Source organism: Phalacrocorax aristotelis, chromosome 3 (assembly GCF_949628215.1).
Source record: "Phalacrocorax aristotelis chromosome 3, bGulAri2.1, whole genome shotgun sequence".
NCBI classification, from domain to species: domain Eukaryota; kingdom Metazoa; phylum Chordata; class Aves; order Suliformes; family Phalacrocoracidae; genus Phalacrocorax; species Phalacrocorax aristotelis.
The window spans coordinates 112,167,953-112,187,245 of NC_134278.1; the positions used below are offsets into that span (position 1 = coordinate 112,167,953).

Here is a 19,293-nt window from a genome sequence, read left to right on the forward strand (position 1 = left end):
AAGGTCTGGTCATCACAGGGTGGAGGGGGGGGTAAGCCTGTTTCAGAAGGAGGGGAAATTCCTTAAATGAAGTGAAGATCTAAAACCAGATAAGGATGTCAGGGAGAAAAAAAAAAAAAAATTTCCATGTCAATGTGGTAGAATTTGGCCTCCCACATCTACAAGACTGGTGGAAAAGAGTTTGCTCTGCTGTGTAATTTCATCTTTCAAAACCAAATTATAGTAACTGGTGTGGACATTCCAGTGTCTGCGAGCTAACAATGATAAAAGGCAGTCACAACCAGCCAGTGCTGGGAGGAAATCAGGTGGGAGGCCTAGCCTCACAACCAGCATTTGCAGACAAGCAACATTAAGCCCTTTCGAAGGACGCTGTCAGCAAGCAGGAGCTTAGGGAGCACTTCAGGTTGGCAAGAGGCAAGCAAGAACGTATCCTCCTGCTAGCCTTTTTTTGGGAGGGAGCGGAGGGGGATACGCTGCCAAAGGAGCCAGTTTGACAAAACTGAAGCTGGATGCCTCTGTGCACCAGCGTAATGGGAAAGCCCTTCATGAGGCAGGAAATCCTGAAGGCACTCCTCTTAGAGAAAGCTTGTGTGCAGTAGGACATCAAATGGGGACTCCCCCATGCCCAAGGCCCCATGGAGATAGATATTAAGAGATGATGCTCTTGGGTCCTTCAGCATGTTTGCTTATAATTGCCGTGCCCCCGTCAGAATAACTACTTTTTCCTTTAGCCCCACCAGGATGAGTGCCTCCCAAAGGCTCTCCCTCACTCCCTGAGCCATCCTTGACCCCGTGGGGCACCCTAAGGCTGACTCTAGCTCTGTAACCCCAACAGTTCGATGTCGACTTCATGTCAGCTTTCCCACAAAATGGATTCCTGACCGGTGAGCTCACTTCACACGGGCATATGCATGTATTTCCCATCCTGGTGACTGATACCTTCAGCATCGCCCATGACTTCACAATATTTTCATACATCAGCCACATAACTTACTATGACATCTCTCATCTCCTTCCTCATGGCACTGTAAGAACACAGGGGTTAAAAATAAAAGTAGGGGGGGAAAGGAGGGACAGGGACCAGCAGGAAGCCAAAGCAGACATTACTTCTAAGGGAACCCATGAGTAAGGAACAGCTTGGCCTGGTGCCAGCTTGGCTAACCATGACTCACCTAACATCTCCCCACCACCATTTCTTTTTTAACTTTAATATTACATCCTCTACTCCTAACCTGGTATATCTGGGTTCCTTCCACTCTGGAGACTGCAGCTGTTCACAGATGAGCAAGGGAATCACTTCTTACCCTACTCTTTACTGCCAGTGAAGCGGCCATGCTCTCCATCACACATTTTCAGAGCAGAAGATTTGAGTCCTTCTGGCTGTAGAGGTGGATTAAAAAAAAAAAAAAGTCACCTCAGCACATATTTTCTAGCTCTATCCCTGTCTTTTTGAAGCCAAGATGAAAGGATTAATGCATTATTTGCCTTTTAGCCCAGGTGGTCTGCTCTGCTAGCCTCTGCCCCATTTACCATTGTTGCAGCTAACAGCTGTCTAGATTGCAGCTGCTCTAATGAAAGAAGCCCTGAAATGTGCTACAACCGGGCACCTGGCAATGCTGTACCCATTTGTTCATATTGAAGGAACATTCGAGCTTTTAATTGTTCATGGCAAAGGGAGCTTTTTAATTACTTCAGTTAACAGAGAGAGAACTCCAGTTAGCTCTTGCTATACAAAAGAGTGTCCACAATGTCATTAAAACAAGATTTACAAGTGTCATAACTCTCAGCAGCATAGTCAACGATACAGCCAATCATTACAACTGAGCACCAAAGAAGGGGGGAACATCACACCACTGAGGAATGGGAGAAAAAGAAAGGAGGAGGGGAGGTGCAGAGGAAAAAAGAAAAGTCATTTTTTTCTTTTCAGTCTAAATTGATTTTATTCTACAAAATGCTACTCAGTTAAAATTGTAAAAGCAAAACCATTTTAATACGTTCTTTCTTTCATAGCAGCAAGCTTTCTCTAACAAGCTTTTTGTTTTAGTGCAAATACTGTAGGCCTGTATTACAGTAAAATAACAAGAACAGAAGAGACAACACCAGAGAGAATGCCTCAGAGCTGAGATTCTCCAGGACTGCAAGAACGATATCAAGATCATGACAAGCAAAGAAGGGTCCCAATTCAGCAGCCACCTTTAAGAGCCTCCTTGGCAGAAACTATTTCACAGCAGACAAAAAGAAGAAAAACCATGATCTAAAACTTTTGAGGGGAAAAAAAAAGATAATGGTGCCCCCAAACCTTCAATAATCCTCATGGTTGCCTATTACTCACTGAGGCTTCATTCCACCTCCAACACCTGTTTTGCAGCAGTAAAATGCTACTGATGTTTTCAATTTACCCCCAGGAGAGTAGAATCAGAATCAGGCCCCTTCTGTATCTGAGGTTCTTAAAGTAGAATTTAGTGACACTAGTAACTTATCGCTCTAATAAAGATGCACTATCCCTTATTGATGTTACTTCGAACTACACAGTATATCAAGATATATACAACAGTTTATCCTCTCACTGAGCAAAAACAATTGAATACCTATTTTCTACACATTTTAATATGGTTTTAATATCAAGTAACCACAAACAAGAAAGTGGAATAACCCTTTAATCATACAGGATAGGAGGGGAACAATTAAGTAAAACAGGATGGGATTTTATTATTATCTTGTATTCTGAGAATTGTCCTCAACTCCACCTACTGTTCACAGAGGAATGATAATGCATCTTTAGAAACATATCTCTTTTTACATTTTATACAGACAACAACAAAACCCAGAAACTTTTACTTAAAGAAGAAAAAAAATTATTAACCTAAAAAAAAGAAGAAGATTGGAGTATTTTTAATGCTTTCTTTATTATATCCAAGTCTTGAACAGGAAAAAAAAGATGTAAACATGATAAATAAATAAGAAATAAAATGTAGATTGTTCCCCCCACCTCTTAAAATGCTTGACTTGGCCTTCCTAATGAAAATGAACTTGTGAGTGTCATAATAAGGTTTCTTACATTTCAGAAGTCTGTTTTACAAAGAAAAAAAAACCCCAAAAGAAAAAAAAAGAAGCAACCACCAAACACCAGGAATGTGATTTGGGAGAATGTTAAATTAATGGCGGGCAGATCTGCTGGAGCAGGCACAAGGCGTCTGCCTGCCAATAAATAATAAGATACCAGGGAGGAAGGGGGGTGTGTCGTAGGTTTGTTTTAATTTTGTTTTTTCTTTTCATTTAGGATGAAGGCCAGGTGGATCCTACATACAGTAAGCAGCAAAATTAAAGGTTCAGATGAACTAAATAGATCACTTAAATAATAATTATAAAAACACAACAGAGAGCTACTGTCCCCAGCATGTTGGTCCCAAATCCCATCACACCACAAGCAGTTCGAGACTTACCCAGTCTCCACATCTACAAGAAAGGAATGGATGAAGGCAATGCCACAACTGGGAAGGGGAAAGGAGGAACAAGGCAAAACTGGAATGGCAAACATCACCTAGAAGCTGAATGTTTCCTTCAATGCAGCTGCCAGTGCTCCTCCCAGTTGGGCATTGATTAATTTAAGGTATTATTAGAGGCTTTGTTGGGCCAGTCACTAGGGGGTTGACCAGCTGAAATTCCCTGGGCCTTTTTCTATTGACTTTCACAACTCTTGGTCAGACACTAGTTGGAACGGCTCCTGCATCCCCATTACATGGAGACACTATATTTAGGAATTGGCAGGGAAGGTATTAGTGGAAAACACCGTTTTGGGGATGGGGAAGACAGTCAACTCCCAAAAAGCACACCAGTAAGTCTGAAAAGAAGAATGCAGGGCCAGACCAAAACAGCAGCAGAGCTGTTGTACCTGTCTGCCAGAAACTAAACAAAAGTAAGGCTGATCCACAAAATACAGAAGGCAAGAGACCAGTGATCCCAACACAGACATCCTCTGAGAGGTTTGAGGGACAAAAATGGGCAGGCACAAGGTATTCGGGGATTTTTCCCGATAGTAGAAAATAACCCTCTTTTCTGGACAGTTTCACATCGCTCCCGTCAGTACCACAGGACAGGAAAGGGACCATCCTCTCCTGTCTCTGAGAAGGTCAATGACGAGGCAGCAGGCACTGGGCAAGGGCCAGATGTAGCTCCTTTTGGCAACAATTCAATGGGCAAAAGCAAAGGTGGTTTTCTGTTGTTCCACTTGGAGTTAGGCTTACTCAGGTTTGAGGAGGCATCTGACTTCCTGAAACTCCTAGCAGAAATGCTCCTAATCTGGGAGACAGCGATCCTGGTCAGCTGGCCTCAAAAGTAGCTGCATCACTTTAGGATTCGCCACTTGTCAATGTTGCATTCTGCCCAAAAATGGGTGGAAATGACATGCAGAGACATTTTATTGAACAGTTTTAGATTCTCAATCCAGACTCGCCCAAACAAGTATCTGGCAAATGGAGACAGTTAGAGAAGCAGCAGTTTCACCTGAAGTGATGTCATCTACATAAAGCCCTATGAAAACAGGATCCTCTGTGCTAACTATGGGAACTTTAAGGTCTATTTTACTAAAAAGGAAGCTTTGTTGTTTTGATAACTCTAGCACCAGTATAACAATGGAAGTGTTTAAGCAATAAAGTCTGAATTGCAATCAGCTTTACAAAGCAGAAAGGTCACTCATATATTTCTATTTCTGGCAGGTTTGGTAAATACCTGGGTTTAAAAATAATAGTAGTAATAAAAAAGCAAAGCCTACCTTTAGAGCCAAAGTAGTGTCCCTTTGAAATGATTCAAGGAATGGGCAGTGGCCAGGGTTTGAGGGAAGCCAGCCCTACTGAGTAAAGGTCTGATTCCACAAGACTGAACCCTATTAATTCCCAGCGGAGTTGGTGGGGATGCAGTTTAGCATCTCACAGGGCTGGCCCTATAATTGCATATTGCATTTCTCCAGGTCCAGCCTGACCAAGAAATACCCTGGTTTTAGTTGATTAAAAAAATATATATTATAAAAGAACAAGAAAATCTCACACCAAAATAAATAGCTGCCACCACAGCTTCAACAGGCAGGACCAAAGAGCTAGCCCCTAAGCAGCTTAGCTGGCAAGCTGGGCAATCCTATGTGCACATGGTCAGGGTTTGTCAGTGACTTGACATCAAAAGGAATTGAGCTTGGCTCCAAGCAGGACTAGATTACGCACATTACTGTTTTCAGTAGTGAACATCAGTGCTGGAGAGCTTGTGCCCTCTGTGAGCACTTAGTAGTAGCAGCCAAGCCCAGAGGTTGGAGAAGACGAGGACCCAGGGCTGGGGGAAGAGCCCCCTGATTTGTTTTTTGTCTTCAGGCCAATCAACCCCAACAAAACCAGATCTATCACAATGCAAAAAAAAAAACAGAGGCCAAAGACCAAGGTACAAATAACGGTGATTGAACTAGAACAGAGCTTCTGATTATCTCTGGTTATCAAACAGGTCACAACTTCAACCATGCCATTCCTGCCTGGTCAGGAGTGCCCTGTGGCCTGTGCCATGCTGGAGGTTGGACCGCTGTCTTCCCTCCAACATCAGAAATCGGGAATCTCTGAGCAATCACCTGCTAATATCAACTGGTGGATGCATGCTGCTTTGTTTCCCAACATGAAAAAGTCAGCAAGGGTACAGCCAGCTAGTTTCACCCTCTTATCTGCTGCCAATCTCCATCCTAGATTTATAGGCACGTGGTGCCACCTCTTTTTTGGTAGCATGTTCTGCAAATATTGCCAAGGGGAGGGGAGGATTTATTAACAGGAAGAGATCAGCCTCTGAGTCAGGCAACCTGATGGGGAAGAAGATGCAATACTCCCTAGACAGCAGGCAGCCCAGGAAAAGTAAACAACAAGCAGCAGATTTTATATCCTCTGAACTGGGGTAAAACCCTGCCAAAGACACTGCTAAGCACCAGACCAGCAGCTCTTCCGATGCTACTTTGGCCCTGAGATGCTAACTTTTTTTTTTTGAGGAGCCCAAGGTGATAAATATATCTACATTTTAAAAAAAGAAAGGTTTCCGCATGAGCCTCCTGCTGTCTCTGCTGTGTCTGTGCCCTAGGACAGAGTTATGAGCTCTGCTCTTGCTGCTGAGCCTTCAGGCTCCTCTTGGTCCTGACCCCCTCGCCAGACCTCCCAGCCATCGCCCTCCTGCCTCGGCAACCCTACCATGTTTCCCACAGCCTGTCCCGAGAGGAAAGATCCTAACAAGCCTTTAGAGTTCAGAGCAACTGGATGAAATGTCATGGGATGACAACATTGGAAATGATAAGCAGGGGGGGTGGGGGGGTGGGGCATGGAAGAGAGAAGTTGTAAGATCAGCTAACCAGAATGATCTAAGCACAGAGCACAACTGATCAGATCAATTCACAAAGGGACGACTAGCAACTGTCTGCAGCTCGCCTTCAGTCCTGGCCAGGAGTGCTCCCCAAGTCCACTACAGCCGTGGAGAGGTTTCCATAGGCAGTCCCTACAGTGGGGACATCACCCTGTCCAAACAGTCCCAGCGCGTCAGTTCCACCCTTGCAGTTTCCTGCCTCCAGGGAGCTGGCATTGGTCCTCACTCTCATTCCTGGAGCTGCATCACTTCCCCATCCTTGTTCTTGCTGCCCTTGTGCTTGAACGATCCTGTGCCTGTCTCTAATCCCATGGAGGGGGGTCCCCCCATGGTGCTGGGGGCGGGATGTAACACACTGGCAAAATGGGGGCCCGCAGGGGGATTACAACGCCAGCAAAGTAGGAGAGTTCAAGGAATCCGAGGACTGGTCACCGCTGCTGCTGCTCCTCCGGTGAGCTTTGGAGCAAGACTCGGATGGGGAGAGAGGAGACTCCTGATCCAACACGTTGGGGTAGGTGAACACCAAGTTGGAGGAGCCTGGAGTGATGGCTGGTGTTGAGGTCACCACGATGGGAGTGTTGAGTGCCTCCTCCCCATAAAAACCTCCAGCAATGCTGATAGGCTTAATGACAGACCTCTGGGCTTTGTCAAGGACCAAAGAGGAAGATGGGATCTCCTCCTCCACAGGCTCTTGCTTCACCACCACCGCTCCGCTTGCTCCAGTCCGAACGCTCTGGAGGCTGCTGGATGGTGGGCTCCGACGTTCCTCAGGGCTGATTTTACACACAGGGCTGTGAGCCACCAGCATAAACTCCAGCTTCTCTTTCTCCTTCTGGAGCTCAGCAATCTCCTTTTGCAGCACTGACTTCTCCTCCTCCAGCACTTCAGTTTCCTGCAGACAAAAAGGACAAAATAAGTAAGTATCAGAGGTTCTGGCACTGCTCCTCACCTGGAACATGGCCATTAAGTCCAGTTCCCATCAGGTATGGGCAGATATACCCCAGGCTCTTCATGAGCCAAGCAGGCACCAGGTCATTGACAGCTGAGCATCTTGTGTTTCATGTGTCTACCAGCAGGCTATTCCGAAACTTCACCAACGTAAGGGTTATAAACGACCTTCTCATGAGCTCAGCTTAATTTTCTTACTGCCAGCTTCTACCACTCTGTCTTGACCTGTGAGTTAAATAACTTCTCCCTTGCTGTCTGCCTGACACTTTGGCAGAGACTCAGATCTCCTCCCCATCACTTTTTGTGTCAGGTAAGTCATGTTCTTTTCACTTCTTAGACAGAGGTAGTATACAGCAAGGACTAACACTTTCTTCTCCACTGGATCATCCCGTGATGAATCCTTGGATTAATAAATTTACCTTTCCCAGGGTCACATCACACTGATGGGTCATAGCCAATCTGTGAGCAATTAGTACCCTCCTACATGAGGAGCTCACCATTTCACAGAAGTACTCACCCTCAGTCCTTCAGGATATGACCTCCCACTTTGCACTCCTTTCAGTTCTATTACTTTAGTCATGACAATCCTTAAATTCTTCCTATAGGATGTCCTGCCTCCCCTACACTGAGAATGCCTCCCGAAATTGAGTCAGCAGTACATTTCACTGGTGTGCTTTCACTGCTGCACTTGTTAATAAGATCATGGAATATGACCAGCCCCAGGCTGGTTCTTGAGCAGAAGTGCTGAAGCCTTCTCTCCAGCCTCTTTCAACACAACTCATCCTTATCTCCTCTTCAGCCAGCCCACCCCACAGTCCTTGCACTCATCGCTACCTTCTCCAGCTTCACTAGTTATTTGCCCCGTGGCACCAGACCATGTGTCTGCAGTGCTTTCTTTGTGCAAGAAATCAGTTACCCCTGCCAAAGAGAGGTTAGCCTAAAGGATGTGGCTTTGATAAGTACCTATAACATCTGCCTCATTTTCTACTGCTTTTGGATGATCCTACCATCTTCAGTGTTTTTATCCTTAAAGCCTGCCTCTGAGGTGCACAGCATCTTTATTTCCGCTTACAGAGGGAGACCAGTGGTAGAGAGACTGGTGCTGGTTGGGAAGCTAGAAGGGAGGAGAGCTCCTAGGACATTTTGGGCAGTCAGTAAGGGAAATTTAGGCTCCTGAGCTCCAGGCCTGAGCCCTCACCACCACTGATGTAGGAGCAAAGCCACCAGGCACCCTTGGAAGTGGAAAGCAGCATGCATTTTGTAGCATCTTCCTCAAACACGCTAGTGGAGGGAGAGCAATGCCCTTCAAACTGGTCCAAAGGGTGGGCAACACGGAAGGAGAAATGTATGCAGAGCACGTACCGCCTGGAGTTTCTCTGTTAGCTCTCGACGCCTGTTACGACACTTAGCAGCTGCCAGCTTGTTCCTCTCTCTCCGGATCCTTCGCTTCTCTTCTTCCTCAGGCGACAGCTGTGGGCAAGTGCCAAGAAAACCCACAATCAGATCTGAGCAAGACATTCCTTGAAGTTTGTGAGGATTTAACCGCAACGCAAAGAAAAAAGGCCTGATCCAGCAGGATGCTGAGCACTCCCCCTCTTCACTGATGTCAGCAGAAGATGAAAGTGCACAGTATCTCTGCCTGCACCAGGTCTTAGCAGAAGGGTGAGGAGAAGACTGAGCAGGGAGCAGGGGGAAGATTGTGTAAGAGGACAGTGAATCTGCACCAAGGCCAAACAGATAAAAGATGCTCTGATTGTTTCACAACTTGGGTGGTACATTAAGCAAAACCAGAGCACGATGTTGTAAGTGCCTTTTTCTTGAAAGAAACTATCTGCTCCTTCCCACACAAAAATAGTTGTTAGCTTGAAGGTCAGGGATGGGGAGACAGGGAGATCAGCAGAGCTCCCATGAAGTCCGTGAAGCAACAATGATTTATACCACCCAAAAATCTGACCTCACATTTTCGAGCACTCAGTGAGATAACACACTGCGCTTCTTGCATCAGCAGGCAAGGCTCCAGTGATATGAAGGGCTTCCTGAGGCCAGCTGACATCCCTACTGATGTAAATCAGGAGCCATTCCATAGAAACCCATCAAACAACACTCTTGCAAAACCAGAGGAAGTGAGCAGGAGCCCACAAGATCTGGTCAAGTCAGGCCTAACTTTTGGGGTTTGAGAAGAGATTTTACAAATCCCAGCAGTGGCAGATAGTCTCGCACCACTGCCATGGCCAGAGAGCCGGTACAGCAGCACATGGAGAGGTCCAGCATGGCCTGGCTTACAGCTGCAGCACATGGCATGCAGGAGCTGCTGCAAATAGATGGCCATGGGGATTCACAGCACGCACTTGGCCAGGCACCCTCTGCTGCGGACCAACCTCATGCCCTGCATTTCAGCCTCGCTGGGCTGGCATGTGCTGTGGGGCCTTTGGCCCAGCGACTGCAAACAAAAGTGAAAGGAACACCCTGCAAAGCACGTGTCAGTTCTCACGTAGTGCCAGCAGAGAATGGAAAGAAAAACGTTTTTATAAAAAGCTTTCAGTTTTAATATCTTCAGGGGCTGTCAAAATCACAAACGAGACATCCACCCTTTTACTGTCTTTTCTTTTTAGTGTTAGTTTTAGTCTAACCTCATTCTGGTTTGTTTTGGTTTGCTTTATTTCCTTAATTTTGATCTTTGCAGTTTCGGGGAGTTTACTTCAGCCACTGGGCATTCCCCTCACTCAGTTCTGCTTTTTTTGGGGGGGCATCCAGTCCATGCTTGCAATTTCACCTGCATGCAGCATGAGCTCCCGGATGCACATCCAGCAACACAAGCACTTCTGGGAGTTCAGGACACAGGTTTTGGGCCTGAAAGCTTTTCCATCAGCAGATCACAGCGCTCCATCTTGGTGTGAAGGGTACCTCCACCCTGCTGGGCAGCAGCTGGTAGGATTTTGGCACACCCCCCCCAGTAAGAAGCCCCTGCAGGCACTGCTCTCCCCACTACAGCTGACTTTCCAGCCCATATGTGTGCAGGGTAAGAATGTATTTGCACACAAGTATCTGCAGTATGGCAAAGCATTAAGCATGCACACAAATTCTATGCTGATTTGGGGCCTCTGCATGCAGTTTTCAGGAGTCCTTTCATGCTTTAGAAGCACAGACCTTACTGAAACATGTTGGGACTGAAATTTCTCCTCCAAGAGCCCTCCATCATTTTAAAATTATCTGTCTCAGAGACTATGCTTTGCAAAAATCTCATAGACAGGGCTGAAGCCCCTAATCTGGACACATGTAACATTATACAGGTCTAAAAAGGAATATTCTGTCAGCAGTTGCTGGATTTGTTTGAAAGCAGTTGGATTTGGCACTCTTCGTGCCCCTGCTGTACGTGTTATCTGTAGCCTGTCCAAGCCCAATACGTGCATTTGCTGGCAGAAGCGTTCATGAAAACAGGCTCTTTTCATAACGCGTTACACAGTGTTTTCCAAAAAGGCACTCCGATGCGGTGTTCAAAGCACCAACAGCGGAAACCTGAGCCAAAGTGCCACGGTAAAGCACCCGGGTACTGCCTTAGCACGTGTCTAATCAAAAGGACTTGGCTTTGAATGACCCACAATGAACGGCTTGCAAACAAGCCACAGGCCAGGAATTGCTTGGCAGGAATCCTTCAGCAAATAACTCCGAACAACAAATAAAGCGGAGAATATGGTGATCTCTTCACGGCCAATTTGTGAACACAGAGGCAGCATTTGTCAAACAAATTAGTTGTTGCTAATTATTCCCCCAGTTCTCGTGAGAGGTTTCCTGGTTTTGGACACCAGCCCTGCATGTGGGGAACCAGTAGGTAACTCTGGCTGGTGGAAAGGGCTGGCACATACCCGAACCACCATGGCTGCCCCATCCTTCCTCCCAAAAGCGGGTCCTCAGCGCACCCTCACTGGCTGCCTGCACAGAGGTGCAGCTCACTCTGGAAAAGTGACTTTAACCCCTTCCCTGCTTCTCTGGTCTAAACCAGAGAGCGACTCCACATAAAATAACTAGCCTGTGAATCAAAACAGATGACGTGGAAGTAAAAGTAGGGCTGGTGAGTCTTATTAGAAACAGACCTCATGTAATAGCATGTGCTGGTGTACTGAGGGTGCGCAGTGTCTCGTTACACTGCTCTGCAGCAACCCACACAACTGCTGCTTGGGAACAATTCGGGGAGATCTAGATTATTCAGATTTCCTTTTTTCTTTTTCTTTTTTTTTTTTTTTTTTAAAGAAATCAGCCTAGCACTGTGGATAGCTATTCACCAGCCAGCCCTGGAAAATGCTGCTTCTTACTGAGAAGAGATTCACAGGGCTGAAAGGATTTCTAGAAAATGAGGCACCTGCATCTAAGTCCACTGACCTGCCCCAGCACATGATCCAGGGTCCTGGCTCACTAATCCCATCAGGAGGCTGAGCATGGGGCAGCAGTGGCACAAGCCACCCCATCCTGGCTACGAAAATGCCACTGGGTTGGGAGCAGAAAAATCCCTGCTTATGGGATCCCAACCTCACTGCTATAAAGCCATCAAGAGACTGCATGTTTGTAGTGGGAAAATGGATTTAGACCCCAGGCATCCAGAAGGCTCTTGCTACTAGAGCTGCGGTGCTCTAGGGAAGCTGCTCCTCCCTGCATGATGCTAACTGGTACTGGTGGTATCACCCAAAAGTGAGACAGAAGCAGCACTAGCTGCCACAGAGCACATAAGCACCAGCTGATGTAATTTGGATGTGAGTTTTGTAAAGGACCTATGTAAAAGCTCCTCTGCTTGCGCAGAGGTTTCCTTCTGCCTGGAGCTGCAGAGACACTCAAACTGAAACCCAAGACTCAACTTCAGAGTTTCACCTGCTTTTGAAACCGAGCCACAATGCGGCCCAGTAGTGTGAAGCGTTTGATGGAGATTGGGTAAGAATTGCTGTACAATGAGGAAGCAGCAGTAAAATCACCCTCCAGCTTACACCCTACATCACCCCGAGAAACCCCAGCACCTGTACAGTGCAGGGGACAGACCTCAACGCTTCCCCATGGGGTCAGGAGATCCCAAGAGAAGGCAGATGGGGGGTGGGAATGGATCTCTGTATGCCTGTTTCTGAGGCACCCCAAGCCACTCTCACCACCATGGTTACCTGCTCATCTCTTCGTCTCCGGCCCACTGTGGTCCCAATGGTTTTGATCACACCAGGTCGCTGAAGGGCTGTGTGTCCGGCCACTGAAGACAGCGGGGGCAGCGGATGGCTGTAGGGGTGTGAGCGAGAGTAAGGGCTTGACATGGAGGTGATGACGGTGGGTTGGACCATCCACTGCAGGTCTTGGCTAGTTGTGATGGCGTTGATCGTAGGGATAAAAGCACTGCCTGATCCTGGCATATCTACTCGAAATTTCTAGGAGGAAAGACGGGGAGAAAAGGGGGAGAGAAGAAACCATCAATGAAAGCAGAACATAAGTGGTTACTCAGAAGCCAGCTAGGCCCTCAGAAGCGGGACCAGTGAGGATCAAAGCAGCACCTGAAGCAAAGGCACCAGCTGCCTATGCTTCTGCAGCATCCTAGGCTGCCCCCACCCGCCACAGTGCCCCAAGGAAGTCACTGGGCTCAGACGCTTCCCTTCTGGGTCAGCCCTGCTCTCTCCTAGCCCCCTTCCTCATTCCCCCCACATGTCCCCAGCATCCCCTACGCCAGCCTCCCTTCCTGGGCAGCGTCCCGTGCCCACCGTTCCTTCCGGTGTGGAGCAAAAGGGGAATTAAGGAGTTTCTAGAAAAACACTTCTCTGCCAGTCCAAAGAAAAGGAAGAGAAACTTCAGTTCTGAATTGCCGTTACCAAGCAGAGCAAAGCCTTCTTCTACCAAAGGATTCCCCTGAAATTTGGGCTTGGCCCATATAGGGTTTGGTAGGGCAAGAACAGCAGCTTGCTTCTTGTTCAGTGGTTCTGCGCTCGCCGCACACACAGGGCGAGCAATCCGGCCCCAGGACGGTTACGTGCAAGGATATGTATTTTAATAGCAGCCTATAAAATAGGTCTTAGGATTCAGATCGGACAAGTTCCCTGCAGCTCTCTGCACTGTCTAGACAAAACAAGGCAGCATTAAAACCAAGGCAGCAGGTAATGATCTCCAAAATACATGTACACCTTGTTTCAGACAGAGGTAAATCCATCTGGATAATATGCTGGCACTAAACTGCAAGGAAAACAATTGCTTGTCCCCGGAGGGGGAAGCAGGAGAGAAAGAATGCTTTTGTCTATGCTGAGCTCCTTGAGGAGGCTTTCAATGGTGAGACTCTGTTTTACAGACAAACACGCTTTGCTTCAGCAACCCCCATGCAAGGGACAGGTCTTGTAGAACCAGTAGCCGCCACTACCACCCATTCGTAAGCCATGAAATGATCCCATGAAACATGTACGTTCTTGGGTCAACAAACTAGCTTTCCAGAGAAGCAAGAGCCCTTGCATCAACCCGACCTCAGCTCAGCTCAGCATCCCAGGTAAGGGACACCACTTCAACACAGATTTCCTTTTCAGGGTGTGTCTAATCAAGCACCTTAAGTGCTTTGTTAAACCAAGGCTGCTGCAAACAGTGCTTCACATTCTGATAGCTACAGCATTTTGGGTCCATATTAGCCATGATAAGTTAAGCTGCCAATGCCTGGAGACCAGAAGATCCAGTCTGAATACCGACAAATGTCAACGTACAGCTTGGACAGCTCAAAATCTAGCAAGAAAGGATGAGAGAAGGAAAGAGAATCGAGTTATGCGGGTGGGGGAGTTACACATCCAGGATGACACCTGCACTGAGACCTTGGCAAAAGCCGCACCAGAACCTGAGATTTACCTGGAGCTCAAGTCCAGCACAGCCTCAGCATACCCCACATTTCAGAGTGCATGCTGTCTTTGTGACCTCTCCCGGTTAACTAGAGGGCCAGAGCTGCAAACACTGCAGAGGAATTTACAAGAGCAAAGCCCCTCCTCTGCTCTGCCCAGTGTAGGCTGTGACCAGATGGCACAGGAGAGGATGCCTTGGTGCCTCCACAACCATAACACCATAACAAAGGGATCGTAACCTTGCAGAAGGGAGGAAGGTCAAGACTAGTTAAGCCACAGGTGCTCAGGGGACACAAGTTCCGCTTCCAGCTCCACAAGTGGCTTCTACCATGATCTTTGCCCACCTGTGCCACTATCCCTCCTGTACCCAAAAAGCAGAGAAGAGTCCTGTCTTTTTTGCGGGGACACTAAAAAGCTATGGCTGTTTAGAGCTATTTTGGTGCTTTGCTATTGAAAGACACCATTTGCATTCCAGACAAAATGACCTTTGCAGCAGTGCCACCCAACGACCTGCTAAAAATTCCCATCAGAAGTAGAGTCAGATCCACCAACAAATCAGCCACCTAAGATACAAGTGTCTGACACAAGGATCCGGCTCTGAGTTATTAATAAAGTGACTACTCCACTCGCAGTCACTCTTGCATTTGACCTAGGACCCTTCTGTATCACTAGTGGAGATCTCCTGGACAGCAAGAGGGAGCTGCTCAGTTCAGCCCCATCCCTCTGCAGCTCCACGGTGCTTGCTTGCAGAACCAGGGAGGAGACCAGCTGGACTGCAGTCCCAGTCTGTGCCATGCTCCACCTCTGTCACCAGCTTCCTTTCTAATCCCTCAAACTACCTTAAAAAATTACCCCAAACCTGTATTCTGTATTTTCCAAAGGCAGTATCTTTCCCAGGTAACTAATTAAGAGAGACACTGCTGTGACAGGCTGAGTCTTCAGGTACAGGGTGCTCAGCCTACTGCTGGGTTTTACAGGCATTGCTTCCTGTCTGGCCAGGCTTTCCCCACATACCTCACTTACCGTGCTAGGACGTTGCACTGGATCGGCTTTGCCGTGCCAAAACCCTGCATGCCCCCAGATGGCAGCCAGCTCTGACCTCTGGGACACTGTTGGTTTCAGTGGCAGGCCCCCAAATGCCCTGCCACCTCTCCAGCACAGCCCCTTCGGGCACTGGCCTCCTCAGTTTGGAGCTCCAGACCTTTCCTCAAACTGCAGCCCTAGGTTTGCTCTCTTCATTCCTCCCTCCCCTCAGAGAGCTTCAATCCTGCTGCCAGTCTGGCAGCACCGCCTGCCCTCACCCACCCCCCATTTCTCCTTCTTCCAGACCCCCTCCTGCCATTTCCTTGACCAGGACACTAGCAGCTCTCCTCTCCCGACCCAGGAGAGGCTCCTGGAGGCAACTCTGCCAGCTCTCAGTTCTCCTTACCTACAAGGAATTCACACAGTGCTAGAGAAAAGATGTGGCGATAGCCAGATTGCAGAGCTACGCACGCTCAACCACGAAGCCGCCACTTGCCTCCTGACCCAAGCAACATGGAGAGGAAGGTATCATTAAAAAAACCCAACAGCTAAACAGCAAACAAAAAGAGTCCTATTATTAAGAGTGCCAAGGACCAAGGTCAGTCTCTGCTCTGCCTTAAAAATACAGGGTTGGAAAGCAGCCTCCCTGATCCATAGTCAAGGGAGTCTCCAGCGAGTCCTGCCACAGGCAGGGACAGGCTACATTAGCAGGTCACAACCTAGAAGCACAGGAACATTTAGGCTTTGGCTCCCTGGTCCCCTTCTCCATCTTAACGAGGAGTTTCTATACCACACTCCATTGTATCTCTGCTCCCCTTGCGATCTTCAGTTAAATCCATACCTGCAAGTGCTGAGCAGCACCAGAAACCAGTCTAGAAATGGTTACAATGGTCGTGGAAAAAAACAAACCCAACAACAAAACCACCAAAAAGCCACGCAGAGAATCTTTAACAACGACTCAGTTATCAAATATAGGGTGTATAGGTTATGTCCTCTAATAAACGTACAGCCCCGATGGCTCTCCCATGTTGAGCATCTCCTTGAAGGAAAACTGGACACAGTGCTGGGATATTTGAGGGGAAAGTCGGTCTGAAAAAGTACAGAAACTCTTCCCATTAAGTCTATGTTTACCACATGGCAAGTCAGTGATTAGGAAAATAGCATGACACGCAACTTAAAAGAAAAATGTTCCAGTGCTGTGTTGTATGGGAAAAATAATTAAAAAGCATCAAAGTTTTGGCTCAGAGACACAGTTTCCACTTAAACATGTGACCGATGCATCTTTTCGTGCTTTGGGGAAAAAAGAAAAAACAACTCACTGAAGAAAAAATTTCTACAATGCATATTTTCTGTAGCAGTAAAACTCTGCAGATCTCCATGGACCAGAATCAGAACAGCCCGACTGCTAGGGTAAAGGCAACACTTACATTTGATCCTAATCTACAACATCTGTAAGGATCAAGCGAAAGACGACGCACAAGGCCCTGAGAAATCTCCCAGGTTCTCAAAGAAAACATTTCTGTTCTTGCTAAGCCAGCGTCCTGCTCAAAGCCCCGTTTAAGATAGCAACCCTAGAGACTGGGCTCTGGCCCCCGTACCGAGCGCCACGCACGCCGGCTGCCTGGGGAAGGTGCGCAGCCCCAGAAAATAAAAAGGGGAAAACCCAGATATCGGTCGGACCTCGACAGCTCAAGTATTAAGCGCCGGAGTTTCACAACCTCCCGCAGCAATTGCTTGAATCGAGCGCAGCTGCTGGGCCGGAGGAGGAAAGGGAGAGCGAAGGATTTGCTGCCTGCCGGGCGCGTCCAGCTTCTCAGCCCCCCTTCCCGCTCCCCCACCTTGTCCTGGTATTTACTGTAAGACCGGGAATAAGCCGGAGCCGAGCAACAATCCCTGGAAACCTCGCAGCCCGCAGAGGGCACCAGCGAGATGCGTTTGGAGCAGGCGGGGAGCGGCGGCGAGTCATTTCTGGTAAAACTTCTTTAATGTGAGGAATGTCACGGGCTGGTACGGTTGGCAAAGTTTAAGACTGGACTTTTTTTTTTTTTCTTTTCTTTTTTTTAAACGATCCTATGACTTTTCGATGCGAAGACAGCAATGGGCTCACGCTGCCAGTTCGCTCATACAAGCCACACAAGAAATAATAATATTGGGGGGCGGGGGGGGGAGACTAACTCTGAAAAAGCGAAGGAGAAAAAAAAAGTGAGGCTGGACCAGCTGATGTAAACAAGTTATGAAATAACCCAGGTTTGTATAACTGGCCCGATTGTGTAATGCCTTCCCCAGAAGTGGTGGATTTAGTCGATGTAGGCATATAAGCCACTCCGAGATGTTTTCTTAGGAAAATGAAAAAGGGGGGGGGGGAAGCAACCACCAAAGCCTCAAACCACCCGGCTAGACTTTTAGGTCCGTGAGTTCACGCCGCTTCCACAGGAAATATCTCCCATTCTTCAAGTGCCGCCCGGCAGCCGGAGTTTGCGGGGGAAGGCGGCCGGTGGCCAGGGAGGGCTCCGGCGGCTCCCCGGGAAGCTCCGCCGGGGCAGGAGCCCTCGCCAAGGCTGTAGCTGCCGGTACAGCCAAGGAGCGGGAGGGCAGCGGGCAGGGGCGGGCGGCACGCCGCCGGCCACCGGCTCTCAGCGGTGGGAGAGGCAGAGAGAACGTCACCGCCACGGAGCCAAAGTTTGGGTGGGGGGGGGTGGGGGGGTGAGTGTGACAAGCGGGGCGACCGCTTTAGAGTCTTGACAAAGCTAGAGCCCGCTGCGCGCCGTGCCCTGCGTGTTTTACGGTGGCTGCAACAGCGCTTGGGAAGTGGCTCAGGCGGCGCCTCCCGAAGTCCCAGGGAAGACGCCCGAACCGGTGCCAGCGAGCCCCGGCCGGCCCCCGGTGCCCGGGACGGGGCGGCGAACGCGGGGACAGAGGCGCTCCCGAGGAGAACAAAAGCAGGAAGGAGGAAGAGTCAGATGCGCCCCCGTATTCGCGTTACCGGCCTCGGAGCAGGGGTCCCCGGAGGGACCCCCTTGGATTTCCGAGCCGGTCCCGGCCCGCCTCGGCGGCGGGTCCCCACCGACACCCGCGGGCCCCGCTCCACCTGCGGCCGGGGCGGCGAGGCGGCTTCCTCCCTCCCCGCCCCGGGCAGGCCGCTGCCTCCCGCGACACCCCCGGACCCGGGTGGGCACCGCCGGGAGCCCACCGGAGAGGAACTCCGCTCCGCGTCCCGCGGGGAAGGGTCGCGGCGCTCGCTCCGGGTCGGGAAGGGAGGGAGGGAGGGAAGGGAGGGAGAGCGGCTGCTGCGGGCACAGCCCGCGCCCGGGAACCGACGGCGCCTCCCCGCCGGGCGCCCGCGCCTTCACCGCGGAGGAAGCGCCGCTCCCCGGGCGTGGCGGCGAAACTCCCGTGCCGGGAGCGCTGGCAGCAACCCCCCCGGGAAGGGACCGGTGGAGAGGGGCAGAGCCCGGCCCTACCTGCTGGGCTGCGCCGCTGGAGTAGGTCTCGGGATGTCCTGGGGAGCCGCTGCTGCCTCTGGAGGAGGTGTCGAAGTTCCCGGGGTAGTCCTGGTACATGGTCCGAGGTCGGACTGGGGGAGCCGCGTCCCCGCCTTCCCGCACCGACACCCGCCGCTCCCTCGCCGTCTCCCCGCCCCCTTCTCCCTCCCGACCTCTTCGGCTCTCGCCTTTCGCCTCCCAACGCTCGCCGCGGAGAGGCGAGGGAAAAACAAAAAACAAAGCAAACCAAAAAACCCAAAAGGCTTGGGAGGAGGGAGAAGGCGGGGGGGGGGGGGGAAGGTGAAAAGCAAAAAAGAAAAATGGGGAGGAAGAAAAAAAAAAAAGATAAAAGAGGGTCGGGCGGCAGCGGAGCCCCGGCGGGACGGGACGGGACGGGAGCGGAGCGGCGGGCGCAGGCGATGTCCTCTCTCCGCGCTGCCCGGCGAGACTCGTCCCGCCGGCGGAGCGGCCCCGGCCCCGGGGGCTGCAGGCGGAGCGGTTGCCCTCCGCCCCCCCCCTCCTCTTCCTCTACCCCCCCTCCAACACCACCACCAACCACCTCCTCCTCCACCACCACCGGCCGCCCCTTTTCCCGGCGCTGGGGTGACTCAACCGGGTCTTACACCCCGCGGCTC

The 19,293-nt window shown here is 49.8% G+C and overlaps 1 protein-coding gene across 1 annotated transcript; it reads right to left on the reverse strand.

The window, feature by feature from the left end:
• Positions 1–2,641: 2,641 nt before the first annotated feature.
• On the reverse strand, positions 2,642–19,103 carry FOSL2 (FOS like 2, AP-1 transcription factor subunit). The gene is made up of 4 exons (XM_075089107.1): positions 18,638–19,103; positions 12,465–12,719; positions 8,686–8,793; positions 2,642–7,267 (listed from the first exon to the last, which is right to left on the reverse strand). The coding sequence occupies exons 1-4, from the start codon at positions 18,734–18,736 to the stop codon at positions 6,758–6,760; spliced, it is 972 nt and encodes a 323-aa protein (XP_074945208.1). The 5' UTR covers positions 18,737–19,103; the 3' UTR covers positions 2,642–6,757.
• Positions 19,104–19,293: the final 190 nt, after the last annotated feature.